Source organism: Carcharhinus amblyrhynchos, chromosome 15 (assembly GCF_965287045.1).
Source record: "Carcharhinus amblyrhynchos chromosome 15, sCarAmb.v2.hapA, whole genome shotgun sequence".
NCBI lineage: Eukaryota > Metazoa > Chordata > Chondrichthyes > Carcharhiniformes > Carcharhinidae > Carcharhinus > Carcharhinus amblyrhynchos.
The window spans coordinates 67,730,599-67,749,455 of record NC_137338.1 but is presented as its reverse complement, the minus strand read 5'-3'; the positions used below and the strand labels follow the sequence as shown (position 1 = coordinate 67,749,455).

The 18,857-nt window shown below is 45.8% G+C and overlaps 1 protein-coding gene across 5 annotated transcripts in view; it reads left to right on the top strand.

Moving 5' to 3' along the window:
• Window positions 1-676: 676 nt before the first annotated feature.
• The window catches only part of ptchd1 (patched domain containing 1), a 71,165-nt gene continuing 52,984 nt past the window's right edge, over window positions 677-18,857 (top strand). For 4 of the 5 annotated variants that reach the window (XM_080204126.1, XM_080204125.1, XM_080204124.1 and 1 more), the window contains exon 1: window positions 4,680-5,308. In XM_080204126.1, the coding sequence (XP_080060252.1) occupies window positions 5,282-5,308 (27 nt within the window). In that variant the 5' untranslated portion in view covers window positions 4,680-5,281. Of the gene's footprint in view, window positions 1,253-4,679; window positions 5,309-18,857 lie in introns of those variants that run through there. The other variant, XM_080204128.1, reaches the window with a different exon arrangement.

Below are 18,857 nucleotides of genomic sequence, written 5' to 3'. Positions count from 1 at the left end.
CCTCTCCCCTCCCCTCCGACCCCGCTCTCACACCATACACACTCCCCTCCTATACCCAATCCCCTCCTGTACTCCTCCATCTCTCTCTTCCACCTACCCCCACTGCTCTACATCCCCACCTCTCCCCTTCTACAGCCTCCCTTCCTACCCTCCTCTCCTACCCCACAACCCTCGTGCCCCTCTCCTACCCCTCCCCTTCCCCCTCCTCCCCTCTCCTAACACCATCCCCACTCCCGTTCCCCCTCCTCCCCTCTCCTAACACCCTCCCCACTCCCCTTCCCTCCCCTCCCCCACCACCCCCCTCCTCTCCCCCACCACCCCCCTCCCATCCCCCCTCCCCACCACCCCCCTCCCATCCCCCCTCCCCACCACCCCCTCCTCTCATCCCCCCTCCCCCCTCCTCTCATCCCCCCTCCCCCCTCCTCTCATCCCCCCTCCCCCCTCCTCTCCCCCCCCTCCTCTCCCCCCTCCCCTCCCCCCCTCCCCCCTCCTCTCATCCCCCCTCCCCCCTCCCCCCTCCTCCCCCCCCACCCCCCTCCTCTCCCCTCCCCCCTCCCCCACCCCCCCCTCCTCCCCCTCCCATCCCCCATCACCCCCCACCTTCCCCCAACCTCCCCCACCCCACCCCCCCTCCTCCCCCCTCCCCTCCCCTCCGGCAGTCACTCAGTCAGTCGGGGTGGGGGAGGGAGCGGGACCCGGGGGCCGGCCCGGGCTGTCCCGCCTCCCCCTCCCGTTCCCCGCCCCGCCGACAGCGCCGCCTTGCCGGGAGCCGGGCCTGCAGCCGAGGCCGAGCCGAGTGCGGGAGGCGGATGGCGGGCGGCTCGGACTCGGAGTCCAGGCCGGGCTCCGGGCTCTGAGGCCCGGCTCTGGCGGGTGGGCCTGCCCCGGCCCTGGCACCATGCTCCGGCAGCTGCTGCACCGGGGCCTCCGGAGCGGCTTCTACCGCCTGGGCCTCCTGATCGGGAACCACCCGGTGTTGTTCGCCTCAGCCCCCGTGCTGCTCTCCATCCTGCTGGGGGCCAGTTTCAGCCGCTACCGGCTCCAGGACGATATGGAGTATCTGTTCGCACCGAGACACAGCCTGGCCAAGATCGAGCGGAGTCTGGTCAACAGCCTCCTCTTCCCCGTCAACCAGTCCAAACAGCGGCTTTACTCTCACCTGCAGAGCCCGGGGCCCTATGGCCGGGTCCTCATCACCCGCTCCGGCTCCGGGAACCTTCTGGAACCGCAACAAACCCGCCTTATCCTGCAGGTCAGAGCGGCAGTCGGACCATTACCACCCCCCATTACACCCCCCTCTCCCATTACATTCCCCCCATTACATTCCCCCCTCTCCCATTACATTCCCCCCTCTCCCATTACATTCCCCCCATTACATTCCCCCTCTCCCGTTACGTTCCCCCCCTCTCCCGTTACGTTCCCCCCCTCTCCCGTTACGTTCCCCCCCTCTCCCGTTACGTTCCCCCCGTTACGTTCCCCCCGTTACGTTCCCCCCGTTACGTTCCCCCCGTTACGTTCCCCCCGTTACGTTCCCCCCGTTACGTTCCCCCTCTCCCATTACGTTCCCCCCTCTCCCATTACGTTCCCCCCTCTCCCATTACGTTCCCCCCTCTCCCATTACGTTCCCCCCTCTCCCATTACGTTCCCCCTCTCCCATTACGTTCCCCCCTCTCCCATTACGTTCCCCCCTCTCCCATTACGTTCCCCCCTCTCCCATTACGTTCCCCCCTCTCCCATTACGTTCCCCCCTCTCCCATTACGTTCCCCCCTCTCCCATTACGTTCCCCCCTCTCCCATTACGTTCCCCCCTCTCCCATTACGTTCCCCCCTCTCCCATTACGTTCCCCCCTCTCCCATTACGTTCCCCCCTCTCCCATTACGTTCCCCCCTCTCCCATTACGTTCCCCCCTCTCCCATTACGTTCCCCCCTCTCCCATTACGTTCCCCCCTCTCCCATTACGTTCCCCCCTCTCCCATTACGTTCCCCCCTCTCCCATTACGTTCCCCCCTCTCCCATTACGTTCCCCCCTCTCCCATTACGTTCCCCCCTCTCCCATTACGTTCCCCCCTCTCCCATTACGTTCCCCCCTCTCCCATTACGTTCCCCCCCTCTCCCATTACGTTCCCCCCTCTCCCATTACGTTCCCCCCTCTCCCATTACGTTCCCCCCCTCTCCCATTACGTTCCCCCCCCTCCCATTTCGTTCCCCCCCCTCCCATTTCGTTCCCCCCCTCCCATTTCGTTCCCCCCCTCCCATTTCGTTCCCCCCCCTCCCATTTCGTTCCCCCCCCCTCCCATTTCGTTCCCCCCCCTCCCATTTCGTTCCCCCCCCCTCCCATTTCGTTCCCCCCCATTACCCGTTGCACCCCCCCCACTTTCCTCCCATGGCTGCCCCCCCCCCCCCCCCCAGTCGCGCTGCGCCACCACTCCCCCCTCCCTTTGGCTGTGCCGTGCCACTAACCTCTCCCCCCACATTGACCTCGTTCCCCGCCGTCCCCTTGTCACACCCCCGTCCGTTATGCCCTCCCAGCGCCCCTGTCACAGCCCGCGGCTGTACTCCCCCACAGTCCCCCCTGCAGCCTCACCATCCCTCCACCACTGCACCTGCCCTGATGCCCCACCCAGTGTCTTGACGCACCCCTGACACAACCCCCCTCGCACCCTCACCGGCCCGCTGCAGATCCCCATCTCCTCACTGCACCCACCACTGCCCCACTGCGCAGTTACACAGCTCCCACCCCCTGTAGCACACCATCCCATCGTGCGTAGCACATGGCACCCTCCCCCTCCCCAGATGACCTCTCCTCTTCCTGCAGTCCCCCACCCCCATTACACCAAATACTCCCATTCTCCTCATGGATTCCTAATAAGTACCTTTCGTATCATCAGATACCCCCTCATGATCAGATAAATCCTCACTCTATCAGCGACCATCGAATACACCATGGCATCAAATGTGCCCATCAGAGCCTCTCTTACTAATATCAGATACTCCTTCGTAATTTCAAATAACCCCCATCACCATTAGACATCCTCTTGACAAGTACTTCTCATCCTAATTAGATGCCTCCCACTGTGTCAAAAACTACTCATGACGTTAGATACACCTCATCCATCAAAACCCCCAAAACGTCAAATGCCCCCATCACATCAAACACCTCACCCCATCAGATACCCCCTCACAATATTAAATATCCCTCAAATATTCAGATATCCCCGCACCCCAATCCGGTACATCCTCACCGCTACAGAAAACAATGGATGGCACGGTGGCACAATGGTTAGCACCACTGTCTTATAGCACCAGGGACCCAGGAGGATGAGAGGCGACTTAATCGAGGTTTATAAGATGATCAGGAGGATAGATAGAGTGGATGTGCAGAGACTGTTTCCTCAGGTGGATGTCGCTGTTACTAGGGGGCATAACTATAAGGTTCATGGTGGGAGATATAGAAGGGATGTCCGAGGTAGATTCTTTACTCAGTGGTTGGGGTGTGGAATACACTGCCTGCTGTGATAGTGGAGTCAGACACTTTAGGAACTTTCAAGCAGTTATTTGATAGGCACATGGAGCACACCAGAATGATAGGGAGTGAGATAGCTTGATCTTAGGTTTGGATATAGCTCGGCACAACATTGAGGGCTGAAGGGCCTGTACTATGCTGTTTTATATTTCTATCTTTCTATGAATACCCCTATACAATCAAATACCCCCTCACCCTATCCTGATCTCATCACATATACGGTCTCCCATCAAATACCCCCTCTGTGCCCATCAAATATCCCCCTTACTTCATCAGATACTCCTTATACATCATATGTCCACTTATTCCAACAGATACCACTCTCATCCCATCAAAAGTCCCTCATATCACAAAATACCTCTGTCAGCATCAGATGCCTCTATACCAAGTACTCCCAGAACATCAAATACCTCATTGCATGAAATACTCCCCCATACTATTAAATACTCCTCATCCCTATCAGATACCCATGCACTGTCAGATGCCTCCGTACCATAAAATACCCGCTTCAACCATTAGTTAAAACCCATACTATCAAACTGTACTCATATGCAGCAAGACCTGAACAACATTGAAGCTTAGGTTGACAAGTAATGTTCGTGCCACACAAGTGCCAGGCAAGGACCTTCTCTAATCCAAGAGAATCTAATCAAAAGAGAAAATGCTGGAAAATCTCAGCAGGTCTGGCTGCGCCTGTAAGGAGAGAAAAGAGCTAATGTTTTGAGTCCAGATGACCCTTTGTCAAATCTATCCATCTCCCCTTCCTAATTAATTACGTTACCATCGCTGGATCCCTCCCTATCAACATTCCCCCTCAAGCCCCTCTCCACCCTCATCCCCAAAAATACCATCAATTACCAACAGACTTCTCCCTCATCTGTCAGACATCTCTGCATTCTAATTGAAACATACAGAATACTGAGATGCCTAGATGGAATGGACACTAGTGGAAGAGACTAGAATTTGAGGGCACAACCCCAGAGTGAAGGGATGCTCCTTTAAAACTGAGATGAGGAGGAATTTCTTCAGCCGGAGGGTGTTTAATCTGTGGAACTCATTGCCGAAGAGGGATGTGGAGGTCAGGTAATTGAGTGTTTTTAAGGCAGAGATAGATAGGTTCTTGATCAATAAGGGGATCAAGGGTTATAGGGAGAAGACAAGAGAATGGGGATGAGAATCATATCAGCCATGATTAGCTGGTGGAGCAGACTCGATAGCCCGAATGGCCTAATTATGCTTCTATTTCTTATGGTCTTATCCCAAAGAATACCCATCCGCAAATACCATTAGACTTCCAACCTCATCCCATTAGATTTGTCTTCTCATAAATCAAACTCCCACCTTCACCTTCATCCTAATGGATGCCCATACTCACCAGAGATTCACCCTCATCTCACTGGATTCCAGTAGATATCCATCTTCATTCCTCCTGTCCTTATCTTAACAGGTATCCCAGCAGATACCATCAGAGCAGGAACCATCAGATGTTCACCCATATCCTGTCAGATTCTCAGATCGTCCCAGCAGGTGCCACCCTTATCCCATTTGGTGTCCATTCTTATCCCAACAGATTTCTATCATTATCCGCTCAGCATCCCACCCTCATTCCTGCAGATTCTCACTCTCATCAGATCATTAGACACCTTTCCATAGATGATGGGACCAGATGTAGCATATCCAGGTTGTTGCCAATTCAATGTTCAGCAGTATGGTAGAGCGATGTTGACTGGTCCGAGACTTGGGCGGAGAAATGCCAGATGGAGTTTAATCCGGACAAATGTGAGGTAATGCATTTTGGAAGTCCAGTGAATGTAGGAATTAAACAGTAAATGGTAGAACCTTTCAGAGTTTTGACAGGCAGAGAGATCTGGGTGTACATGTGCACTAATCACTGAAAGTGACAACGCAGGTTGATAAGGGAGTCAAGAAAGTATACATATGCATCCCTTCATCAGTTGGGACATTGAGTATAAAAATTGACAGATCATGCTGCAGCTATACAGAACCTTAGTTAGGCTTCATTCGAACATTGTATACAATTCTGGTCGCCAGACTACCAGAGAGATGTGGATGCTTTGGAGAGGGTACAGAAAAGGTCTATCAGGATATGCTTGGTCTGGAGGGGAAGAGCTATGAGGAGAGCTTGGATAAACTTGGTTTGTTCTCACTGGAATGACAGAGGTTGCAGGGTGACCTAATAGAGGTTTACAAGATTATGAGTGGCTTGGACAGAATAGATTGTCAGACGCTGTTTTCAAATGGTGAGAGACTGGGAAATGTTGGTAATCTAAGAGACCTGGGTGTTCTTGTACATAAATCAGAGATGTTAGCAGGAAGAATAAAAAAGAGGTGCATTGTCTAAACCAGACTTGTCCAACCTTGTGTGGGGTGTTAACATTGTAAAATCTTTCTCACTCAAGGGTCCGATGAGCAAATTTTGGAAAGATAAAGTTTGGTAGAACACTAAGCAAGCATTTTAAAAAAACAGAGCAAAAAAAATCAAAAAAAGACGACTATTAGAGTGTAATAGAGTATGTGTGTGTTTCTGGCTCACACCCTAACCCATCAGATACTCACCCTAGCTCTTCAGATGTTCACCTTAAATCATCGGATACTCACTCGAACCCATCAGATGCACATCCCAAAGCATCAGATACACACCCTGACCCTCGGATAGACACCTTCACCCATCGGATACTCACACTAACCTAACGGATACTCACACTAACCTAACGGATACTCACACTAACCTAACAGATACTCACACTAACCCAATGGATACACACCCAACCCACCCTAATCTATCGGATTCTCGCCGTAACCCCCCATTGATACTCAACCCATCAGATACACACCCTGATCCATCGGATACTGGCCCTAATCCGTTGGATACTCACTCTAACGCATCGGATATCTTAACCCATTAGATGCTCTCCCTAACCCATCAGATACACACCCTAACCATTTGGATACTTACCCATAACCATCAGATACACACCTTAACCCATCAGATATTTTAACCCAATCAGATGCTCAGCCTAACCCGTAAGGTACTCATTTAACCCAATCAGATACTCCTCCAACCCATCAGATACTTACCCAAACCTGTCAGAGACTGGTCCTAACCTGTCGGATACTCAGCCTAACACATCAGATACCTTAACCCATCAGATATCTTAACCTATTAGATGCTCATCCGATTCTCACCCTGACCCAATGGGTACTAATCCTGATCCATCGGAGACTCTCCCTAGCCCATCGGATACACACCCGAACCCATTGGATACTCGACCTAACCCATCGGATATTCACCCTAACCCATCAGATATTTACCCTAATACGTGGATACTGGTCCTCACACGTTGGATACTCAGCCTAACACTTCAGATACCGTAACCAATCAGATACATGCACTAACCCATCAGATATCTTAACCCATCAAATGCTCACCATAATCCGTCGGATATTCACCCTAACCCCATCAGATACACAGCTAACTCATCGGATACCTTAACCCATCAGATAGCCAAACCCATCGGATACTCATGCTAACCCATCAGATGTCTTAATCCATCAAATTCTCGCCCTGATCCATTGGATACTCGCCCTAGCCCATAGGATACACACTCTAACCCATCAAATACTCATCTGAACCCATCAGATACTCGCCCAACCTCATCAGATACTCTCACTAACCCATCAGATACACACCCTAGCCCATCAGATACTCAGCCTAACACATCAAATACACATCCTAACCCAGCGGATTCTCACCTTAACCTATCAGATACTCCCCCAACTCACCGCATCCTCACCTGACCCATTAGATACCCTAACCCATCAGATACCAACCCTAATCTATCAGATACTCACCCTAACTCATCAGACATCTTAACTCAATGGATACTCACTCTAACCATCTGATACTCATCCTGACCCATCATATTTTTATTCTGCTCCATTGGGTACTCACCCTAATCCATTGGAAATTCGCCTAGCCCATCAGATACACATCCTAACCCATCAAGTACTCACTTGAACCTATCGAATACGCACCCAAATCCATCAGATACTCACCCTAGCCCATCAGATATCCACTCTAACCTATCGGATACTGGCCCTAACGCATCAGATACTCACCCTTACAACATCATACTGTAACCCTTCAGATACTCACCCTAACCCATCAGATGCTTATCCTAACACATCGGGTATACACCCTAACCCTGCAGATTTTCACCCTAACCCCTCAGATACTGACCCTAACCCATCAGATACACACACTGACCCATTAGATACACGGCCTAACCCATCAGATACTCTCCCTAACTCATCGGATATCTTAACCTATCAAATGTTCACCATAACCCATCAGATACTCACACTAACCAATCAGATATCCTAACCCATCGGATACTCACCCAACCCATCGGATATCTTAACCCATCAGATACTCATCCAGACCCATCAAATTCTCACCCTGACCCATTGGGTATTCACCCTGATCCATCAGATACACACCCAAACCCATTGGATACTCACCTGAACCCATCAGATACTCACCCACCCATCAGATACTCTCCCTAACCCATCAGATACACACTGTAGCCCGTCAGATACTCAGCCTAACCCACCAGATCCTCAATTGGCCCATTAGATACCCTCCCTAACCCATCAAATACTATAATCCATCAAATGGTCCCCCTAACACATTAGATATACACCCTAACCCATCAGGTACACACCCTAACCTATCAGATATTTTGACCCAATCCGATGCTCATCCTAACACATCGGATACTCACCTAACCCAGCAGATACTTAGTCTAAACCCATCAGATACTCACTCTAACCTATCAGATACTCCCCCAACCCATCAGACCCTCACCTAACCCATTAAATACTCAGCCTAACTCATCAGATGCCCACCGAAATGCAGCGGATGCTCTCTCTAACCCATCAGATACTCAACCTTACTCATTGGATACTGACCCTAACATGTTGGATACTCAGCCTAACCCATCAGATATCTTAACCATCAGATGCTGTCCATAACCCTTCAGATACACACCCTAACCCATCGGATACTTACGCTAACCCATCAGATGCTCACCCTGGCCAATCAGATACACAGCCTAACGCATCAGATACTCATCCTAACTCATCGGATACCTTAACCTATCAAAATGCTCACCGTAACCCATCAGAGGCTCACCCTAACCTATCAGATATCCAAACCCATTGGATACTCACCCTAACCCTTCGGATATCTTAACCCAATGGATACTCACTTTAACCCATCAGACACTAATTCTGACCCATCAAATTCTCATCCTGATCCACTGGATACTGGCCTAGCCCATCGGATACACACTCTAACCCATCAGATACACACCTGAACCCATTGGATACTCATCTGAGCCTGTCACATACTCTCCCTAACCCATCAGATACTCACCCTAGCCCATCAGATGCTCCCCCGACCCATCAGATACTAACTCTAACGTATTAGATACTGGCCCTAACCTGTCGGATACTCATCCTAACGCGTCCGATACTGTAACACATCAGATACACACCCTAACCATTTGGATACTTACCCAAACCCATCAGGTACACACCCTTACCCGTCAGATATCTTATCAAATCAAATGCTCACCCTAACCCATTGGATACACATTCTAACCCAGCAGATACTCAGCCTCACCCAGCAGATGCCCACTCTAATGTATCAGATACTCACCCTAACCTATCAGATTCTTTAACTCTTCAGATACGTTAACCTGATAGATACTCTAACCCATCCGATACTCACCCTAACCCATCAGATACCTTAATCCATCAGATGCTCTCCCAGCACATCGGATACACAGCCTAACCCTAGATATTTTAATCCATCAGATTCTCACCCTAACACATCAGATACTGGCCCTAACCCACCAGATACTCTCCATAACCCATCAGATATCTTAACCTATCAGATAACTTAACCCATCAGATGCACGTGCTAACCCATCAGATGTCTTAACCCATCAGATGCTCACCCTAACACATCAGATACTCAGCCTAACACATCAGATACTCAGCCTAACCCATCGGATACTTAGCTTAACTCATCAGATACGTGAACCCGTCAGATATCGTAGCACATCAATACGTTAACCCATCAGGTACTCGCCCTAACTCATCAGATACTCACCATAATCCATCGGATATACGTGCTAACCCATCGGATACACAACCGAATCCATTGGATACTCACTAACCTATCAGGTACCCTAACTCAGCAGATGTGTTAACCCGTCAGATACTCTAACCCAATTGTTCATAGATCATAGAATCCTACAATAAAGAAGGAGGCCTTTCGGTCCACCGAGTCTGTACTGACAATAATTCTACACAGGCCCTATCCCCATTACCTGATCTAGCCCCCCCGACACTAAGATGCAATTTTAGCACGGCCAATCCACCTAACCTGCACATCTTTGGACTGTGGGAGGAAACTGAAGATCTAGAGGATCCCCATACAGACACAGGGAGAATGTGCAGCGTCCACACAGACAGTGACCCAAACCAGGAATTGAACCCAGGTCCCTGACACTGTGAGGTAGCAGTACTAACCACTATGCTACCATGCATCCTATGCTGCTGTGGCATGTTATAAAACCCATCTGGTTCACTGATGTCCTTTGGGAATGGAAATCTGCTGTCCTTACCCAGTCCGGCCTACATGCGACTCCAGACCCACTGCAATGTGATTGACTCTTAACTGCCCTTCAGGGATGGACAATAAATGCTGGCACAGCCAGCAATGCCCACATCCCATGAACGAATAAAACAAAGTCATTGCCATCCCATGATACCCACTGAAACTATCCAAAGCCAGGAAAAAGAGATGGTGGTGAGGTGGAGTTGAGTGTCATCAGTCTAAATGTAAAAGCTGATGCTATGTTTTTGGATGTGAGAAACAGGAAATAAGAATAGATCCTTGGGAGAACACTAAGGTTATTGGGAGCAGAAAGAGGACATTGCAGGTGATTCTCTGTGTACGACCTGGTAGGTGGAATGGATATTTTTGAGGGCTGCCCCACTCAACTGGACAATGGAACTCAGCTGAAGAGTTTAATGTGATGAAATGTGTGCAAGGCAGGTCAAACATGTCAAAGAGAAATACTTTAATGTGGTCATGGGCACATAGGATGTCATTTATAATTTTGATTATGTCTGTTTCAGTGCTGTGGCATGAATGGAAATCTGATACATTGAGTTCAAACATGGAATTGTGGGAAGATGGGCGGGGGGGGGGGTGGAGGCGACAGCATGTTCATGAAAATACCAACCTGCGTTCAACCAGCTCTTCTTACCTTCAATCATTCCTCTCCCGTACTAATCTCATACCATCTTTTATTACCTTTGGGTTGTTTTGTGGTTTACTTCTTAGACTATTTATTGTGTTCTGAGTATGCTTGCTTCATCTTTATCTGTACAATCAACCACTCTCCCTTGCTTCTGACCCCATCCTCTCCCCTGGCTGTTTTGTCAGGTTAAGCCTGATTGTGCTATCTCTGACCCCAAAGTGAATACAGTAAGAAGTCTCAGAACACCAGGTTAAAGTCCAACCAGTTTATTTGATAGTAAACCCACAAGCTTTCGGGTTTGCCCCTTCGTCAGGTGAGTGGAGCGTTCTGGTCTCAAACACTCACCTGACGAAGGGGCAAACCCTAAAAGCTTGTGGGTTTACTATCAAATAAACTGGTTGGACTTTAATCTGGTGTTCTGAGACTTCTTACTGTGTTTACCCCAATCCAACGCTGGCATCTCCACTTCATGACTCCCAAAGTGAACTACAGGATCTCCTAAGGTAAAGTGTTGACTGATGGTGATTTAACCTGAGGGTCACCACACTTCAGGAGAGAGACAAGATTAAGAAGCCTTCGCAAATAACATTAGCTGATATGGGAATTGAATCTGTACTGTCATGTTGCTCTTGCAGTTGCCCATTGCAAACCAACTGTCCAACTAACAGCTAAACTGGCCCCCAAGCTCCTATCCATCTGACAGAATACAAGATTTCTGATTTTTGTTGCCCAGCTCAGTGCATATGACCAAAATGCTCGGTAAACACTCCCTTCTGTCTTTGTAATAACTGCCTTTCTTAGTATTTGCAAATTTTCGTAAATTCAAAATGATTCAAAATTTTACAGCTTAAACCTGTCACTAAATCCCACTGACATCATTCCATCTTCACCCAACACATCAGATTTAATATACTCATTCACAACTTCTACTCCTTTCATAACCTCAACCTTCCCTCATTTAGAAATATGCTGCAGCTTATTGTGTCTTTTTGTACTCTCTGGTATTCTGACGGTAACTTACCTTTCTCCAGTCTGCTTCTGCTTTGATCAGACTATTTAGAATGACCTATCGATCCTGTCTACCTCACTCTTTGCCTTCAAAATGCATATCCAAAAACTCTTCCGCTGACAGGTCAATCTAAAGGTTCAGCTTCCATTCTTTCCTTTCTTTTGGGACTTTTTTTTCTGGTTGGAACAAAATAACAGAAACTTTTTGCAAGTTTCAGTTGCTAGTTGTGCTAGGTCTGTCTATGCTAGCTGCAGGAATGTCCTTTTAACGCCATTTCCAAGGAGGGTATTCACACTTAGAACAAAAGAACAAAGAAAATTACAGCACAGGCCCTTTGGTCCTCCAAGCCTGCACCGATTATGCTGCCCGACTGAACTAAAACCCCTAGTCTCCCAGGGACCATATCTCTCTATTCCCATCCTATTCATATATTTGTCCAGACACCCTTTAAAATTCACTATTGTATCTGCTTCCACAACCTCCCGCAGCAGCAAGTTCCAGATACTCACCACCCTCTGTGAAAAAAAACTTACCTTGTACATTTCCTTTAAACCTTGTGACTTGCACCTTAAACCTAACCGCCTAATAATTGACTCTTCCACCCCAGGAAAAAGCTTCTGACTATCCACTCTGTCCATGCCCCTCATAATCTTGTAGACTTCAATCAGGTTGTCCCTCAACCTCCATTGCTCTTGTGAGAACAAACCAAGTTTCTCCAACCTCTCCTCATAGCTAATGCCCTTCGTACCAGGAAACATCCTGGTAAATCTTTTCTGTAGCCTCTCCAAAGCCTCCACAGCTACATGTACTTGTGTAGAACGAGTCCATTTTCAGGAACATTGTGTGACACAATTTCACAGAACATATGTACTTTGCTCCCAGGCAGCAATGCCTTTAGCCCCTAGGCTCGAGGCTCTGGGATTCTCTTCCTGAACAACACTACCTCTTTCCTTTAAGTTGCTCCTTAACCAAGCCTTTGGCTGTCTCTGTTAATATCTCTCTGTGTGATTTGTCTGAATAGTCACCTTTGATTAGATATATCAGCAGAGTTTTTTTTGAAGCGTCAGTGTTGTAGGAAACAGAGACCAATTTGCACATAGCAAGCTCCCATTAATGACAATGTGATAACAACCGTATCATCCCTTTACTCATGTTGGCTGAGGAATAAATATTGGCTAGGAGACTGGGGAGAGCTCCACTATTTATATTCAAAATGTTGTCATATGATTTTTTACAACCACCTGAGAGGGCAGTGAATGCCTACATTTAAATACACATCTGAATATGGAACTTTCAGCACTACTGCAATGGAATGTTAGCTTAAGTCTGAACTGAGGTTCGAATCAATAACTTTGTGACTTAGAGGCAAGACAGGGTTATCTCTGACACCCTTTGGGAATGTTCCTGCGAATCGCTTAGGATCTTTACACGTAATGGCAAGGAACATGATGATCCAGTGGGCTGTAAGAGATACTGAGAGTAGCAAAGAGACACAAAAGAAATAATCAGAGTTTCAAAAAGAAATACAAGGAAAACTTACAAATAGTATAAAGACAAATAGTCAAGAACTCTATAAATATATATTCAGGAAGTGGTTGAAGGAGATGTAGGCTTATTGAAATTTTGATACTGAATTAGTCAATGAAGTAATTGCAGATTTATGTATCTTGTGTCTATATTTATAGTAGAGGAGAAAGATAAAATACTAATGGTAGGAACAAAAATTAAAAGTAAATCAAAATAAATACGGGATTCAGTATTCACAAAGCAGTGATAATGGAGAAAATAATGGGACTTAGAATAGCTAAATCTCTGGGACCCCTGATGGTTTCCAACCCCCCCAAAAAGAAATAATATTTGACTTGGATAAGAATTTGATTGGGAGGTGGGAGACAAGAGTAGGATAAAGCAAAAGCTCTGCGATTGGCTGATTTGACAAGTGGTCTGTTCTGGGTCCTCAACGTTTCTTTATTGAAGGAGAAAATGGAGAGTTGTGTACCCAATATTTCTGCTGCTATCAACTTAGGAGGTGCAGTGAATAATGTAGATCAAACACACTTAAGTATTGACCAAGTAAGTAAGTGGGCAAAAACTATGACAGATGGAATTTAATATGGGCAAAATGTGAGATGATCTGCTTTGACCCTAAGAAAGATAAATTGGACTATATTCTAAATGGTGAGAAACTAGAGGAGTGGAAAAGCTTGAGAATCCAAGTTCAGAAACCATTAAAATCTAGTTAGGCATAAAATATAATTAAAAAAAGGCTAATAGAAGGTTAGCTTTTATCCCAAGGAGACTTGATTACTGGGTCTAGATGGGGTTTCTATAAGATTTTCCTGTTTCTCTAAGAATACCATAGACGATTATTCATGTTTATTTAATTTGAACCATTCTTGTTTATTTACAGATCCATACATCTCAGTGCTCTACACGAGGTCGTACTTCTGCTTCCCACCAGATTAATCATGTAACATTACATTGTAGTTGCATCAGCATCAGTGTTCCTGACGGTAACCCTTTACACTACATCTCCCCTGCAGTCTTTGTCCCAATCATATATGTCCCTCCAAAGTGTCAGACCTCTCAGGGTTAGTCTGTATGGTGCCTTGTCCAATCTCCCTGATCTGGTCCTGATTTCAATTTGAGGTTGAGGATGAACTGCACTCTTTTTGTTTGATAGGAGCATCTTGCACCAGGGTAAATGTAAACTTTCTACTTGTTTCTGTTTCCTTGTCTTAGCCTGGATCTGGATAACAAGTCATACAAGATATTATTATTTTCCTTCCCGATGCTATCAAAGTTTTCCAATTTCTTATATTTCCTTGGCCCATTTCAGTTCTATATGATCTTGGTTGTGGGACTCTTTCTATTACTTTGCCTCCTTTCTGTTGATTTTGTATCCACACACTCTGCCTGGACTGTAGCACTTTCTCAAGTCTCATGCTCTGTGCCATGTTTTGAAATGACCAGCTTGACTTGTCTCCTTACTGCTGTTCACATTTCCTAATTCTCTCATGATCATCTGAAATAATGTTAGGTTGTGGAGCAGCCATTGTCTCATCTATAGCTCTGATACTAAAAACCTGTTTCTTTCGTGGTGGTCTGTAGTTAAGAAGGACTAAGCTTTTTTTAATCAATTTCTTGATTGTTCAAATCCTCTCGCTGCTTCTCTGCTCAACTGAGAATACCTAGCAGACTAATCACATGCCTAAAACCATATTTCTGTGCAAAGTGGCAGAACAGTTTGTTATCAAACTGAGGACTGTTGTCTGACACTACACAGTGACGATACACTACACAGTTGACACAGGGATACCATGTGTCAACAGGATTCCTCTTAGTCATACAATGATTGCCTTTGTCATGATGCTGTATAGCCGACTCACTTGGCACCATCTGGGGTGGTGGTCCATGACAATGTTGAAAACCTTACCATTGAACTCAAATAAATCCATCCACAGGTGCTGCCAAATAAATCCATCCACAGGTGCTGCCATGGCCTTGAAGGAACAATGGGTGGGGCGGTGGCGGTGGCAGTGGTGACAGTTGTTTGCTTTGCTATTGGCTGTTCATTGCACATGTAAAGCAAGTCGAGATGAATTCTTCATTTGAATGTCTAATGCCTGGTCACCAGACTGGACTCTTGCTCATCGTTTTGCTAACCCTAAGTGACCTTGATGGATAATAATGTTTTGGGGATGGCTTGTCTGTCTTTAAAAACCAGGGAATTATCAATGACGTGAGATGTTGTCTCTGTTTGAAGTATTGACAAATTATTGAGTTGTTAGGAGGAAAAGCTGGCCATTCTTTCTGGTAATACTCTTATTTAAATGCACTTGCATTCCTGCTGTAGTGCTTGCTTAATTTTTTGTAATCGCTTTTCCGTGGATATTTAGTAATGAACGAAGTATTATAGTTCCACTTCCTCACCAAAATTTAAATTTTCCCTTTTGACTCCTTCCACTAGTATTCTTGATAATGCATCCACAGTTATCTGGGACTTCCCTTGAACATGTTCAGTAACTGAATTGTACCTCCTGAGCCTTAGTCTAAAACGTTGGATCACAGCCAGCAATTTTTCAATCTTTAGGTCAAGAACAGTAATGAAAGTTTGTCATCAGTTTCAATTTAAAACCTTAGCCCCATGACATAATCAGATAACTTCTCACATGCCCATGTGGCTGCTAATGTTTCTGTCTCAATATTTGTATAATTTTTCTCTGGCCCATAACTTCCTTGGCGTGACAATCAGTGATGGATTGTCAGTCCACAAAGACTTAACTGTACTTGAATTCCAAAGCACCTACCTTGCTCAACCTTCCTGACTCAGTCCAGATGACGCTGAAGAAGTGAAATGTGTCCTTGGCTCCAGCAGCTAAGTGCAAAAAGGATGAAGTGAAGGAGAGTATGCCCCCTTTTTATGGCACTAGCTGCCATTATGCAAGTGAATTTAAAGGTCCCATTGTAAGAGAGAAGATACGCTTCTAGGGCAAGTGGTGGGGATGGAGGGGGTTTGGACATTGGCAGGGGGAGAGAGGTCAGGTCAGATTTAGTGGGTGTGGGTTGGACATGGGTGGGGAGTGGTTATTCAGGCTCATGTTGGAACAGGCCTGGTCGATTTGAACTGTGGAGAAAAACTGGAATCCTGTGCAGGTGGTGGGGGGTGCCCTATGTAAGTCTTTTTTTTAAATAGCTATGATGAAGCTCATTTCTTCAAACTCTTTTGGAGTAACTATTAGTGTAAAACTAATAGAACCATCCAAAGTTAGCGATTTATATCACTTCTGTTGGATGGTTCCCAGCCCAATATGATTGTCCAGGGAAATTGGCACACTGGGGCAATTGCCAGGTAAGCTCTAACATGGGAGCTTCCAAGAGAGATTGCCCAACACATCTTTGGTGTACCCCCCAAATGCAATAGTGAGGAGCCAGGAAGTTATGGCTCTTTGTCTCTGTGAAGATCTTGAGGCAAAATAAACTTGTCTTCATTGTCCCATCTTTTTGAACTTGAAACAAAATTGCATCCAGGCCTGTAGATGATGTGTCTACTCTTACAATTGTGGATAGCGGTGCACTCAAATTTCTGGTGAAATTTGGGGATTTTTGTTGTTCTTGAAAGCATTTGAATGGTCCACCTTCCAGCACCACTTGTTTCAACAGCTGCCGTAACGGTGTGTTGATTTTCACCAAGACTGGTAGGAACTTGCCCATTTGATTGATAACCTCAAGAAAACTTTGTCACTCTGTGATGTTTTAAGACCTTTCTAGTCACTTTGGTTTTCTGTAATTCCCAAAGCTTGCACAATGTGTCTAAGTATTTCAAATCCATCATTTAATGTCAAACTTGCTTCTTGTTGGAATTTGAAGACTGTTGTCACTCGATGGTCATGTTCTTTCCTCAAACTGTGACAAAAATATCACCCATAGAGCAGATTACAAATTTGATACTTTTCAGGGTCTGACATAACATTCTTTGGAATACTGTAGAAGAAATTCCGAATGGTAACTAGTTAAAAATAATGGGGTGATAAAAGTAGTTAACAATCTGAATTCTTCGTCCAGAGGTAATTGCCAAAAGCTACTGTTAGCCTAGCTTTGTGAAGAGGTTGTATTTTGTTAATTTGGTGAGACGTTCATACACTGATGCCATTGGCTGAATTTCGCCTGTTTAACAAGTCTACACAAGTTCTAAGTGAATCATTAGGCTTTGGTACTGTAATCATTCCAGAATGCAACATAGTTGGTATGGCTCCTGGATGGATAACCCCCTTGAAATGTGTTCAATCTCAGCTATGACTTTGCCTGAGGACGGTGAGGGACCTTCCTCACTATGAAGAGACATATAAGTTTAACTTATATGCCTGTAAAGTTACATGATATTCTGTCTTCAGCTTTTCTAAGCCTGAAAATAGGGATGGACATTCATTTCGGAATACATTACTGGATGTTCGTCAGCAATTTCATCAACTTTGTAAATCAGCTTCAACTACAAGCATGCTTTTCTGTTCAGTAATGATGACTCCTGGTTCTGAATAACAGGGGTTCAATAATTGCTTTACCCTTGTACCTTAATCTTGCCAAGGGTATCACTTTGTGTATTCCCTCCGAGACTTTGCAACTGGATAGGTGATGGCTATGAAATGATATTTTTAAGCTACTTTATTTCATTACAATATCTGCACCAATATCTAGCTTGAAATCTGTCAATTTCTAATTTAATTCAGTAATTACTTTTTGTTTCATTAATGTCTCCTCAGAAGGTTATTTGTTTTTTTCCTGTGGCTGTTCCATTTATTGAATTTGATTTGGCCTTGTTATTTTCTCTTCTTCCCTGTGAATTACTTGTATTTTAGATTGGCAGACATTTTTAAGTTGCCTTAACTTTCTACAGTTGTGGCACTCTGCTTCTCTGCTGGGCATTCGTATTGCTTGTGCAGGGTTTTTCTGTCACACCAAGAACATCACAAGGTGGTTTCCATGCTTCTTCCCAACCTCTCAGTCTTTTGCTTCACTGCACCCTCTGTCTGATATATTTCACTCATTTTCTTTCCAAGTGACATTACTTTCTGTTCTGTTTAGCTTCCTAAGCTTAGTCAATCAGGCTATTTGTCCTGACTTTGAGAAAGTTAAATCTCTTATTTGCAAAAGATCTGATGGGGTTTCATCTAAATCTCCCAACTACTATATGATAGTATACTAATTCTTATCTGAGATTCCTATAGTTGCAATTCTCTGCTAACTGGCACAACTGTTTATGAATGAATACAAACACTCAATTGTTTTTCTTTCCTTTTATTAAATTTTACTTGCTCAACAATCAAATTTTTTCAAACACATGAAGTACACATTGAATGCTGGGAAGACTTCATCAAGTGAGCTTGAAGTCTCATTGGCTGCCTATCTCGCTATTACATCATCTACAATGGCCTCTATTGCATAGAGAAAAGTATTTATGCAAACCTG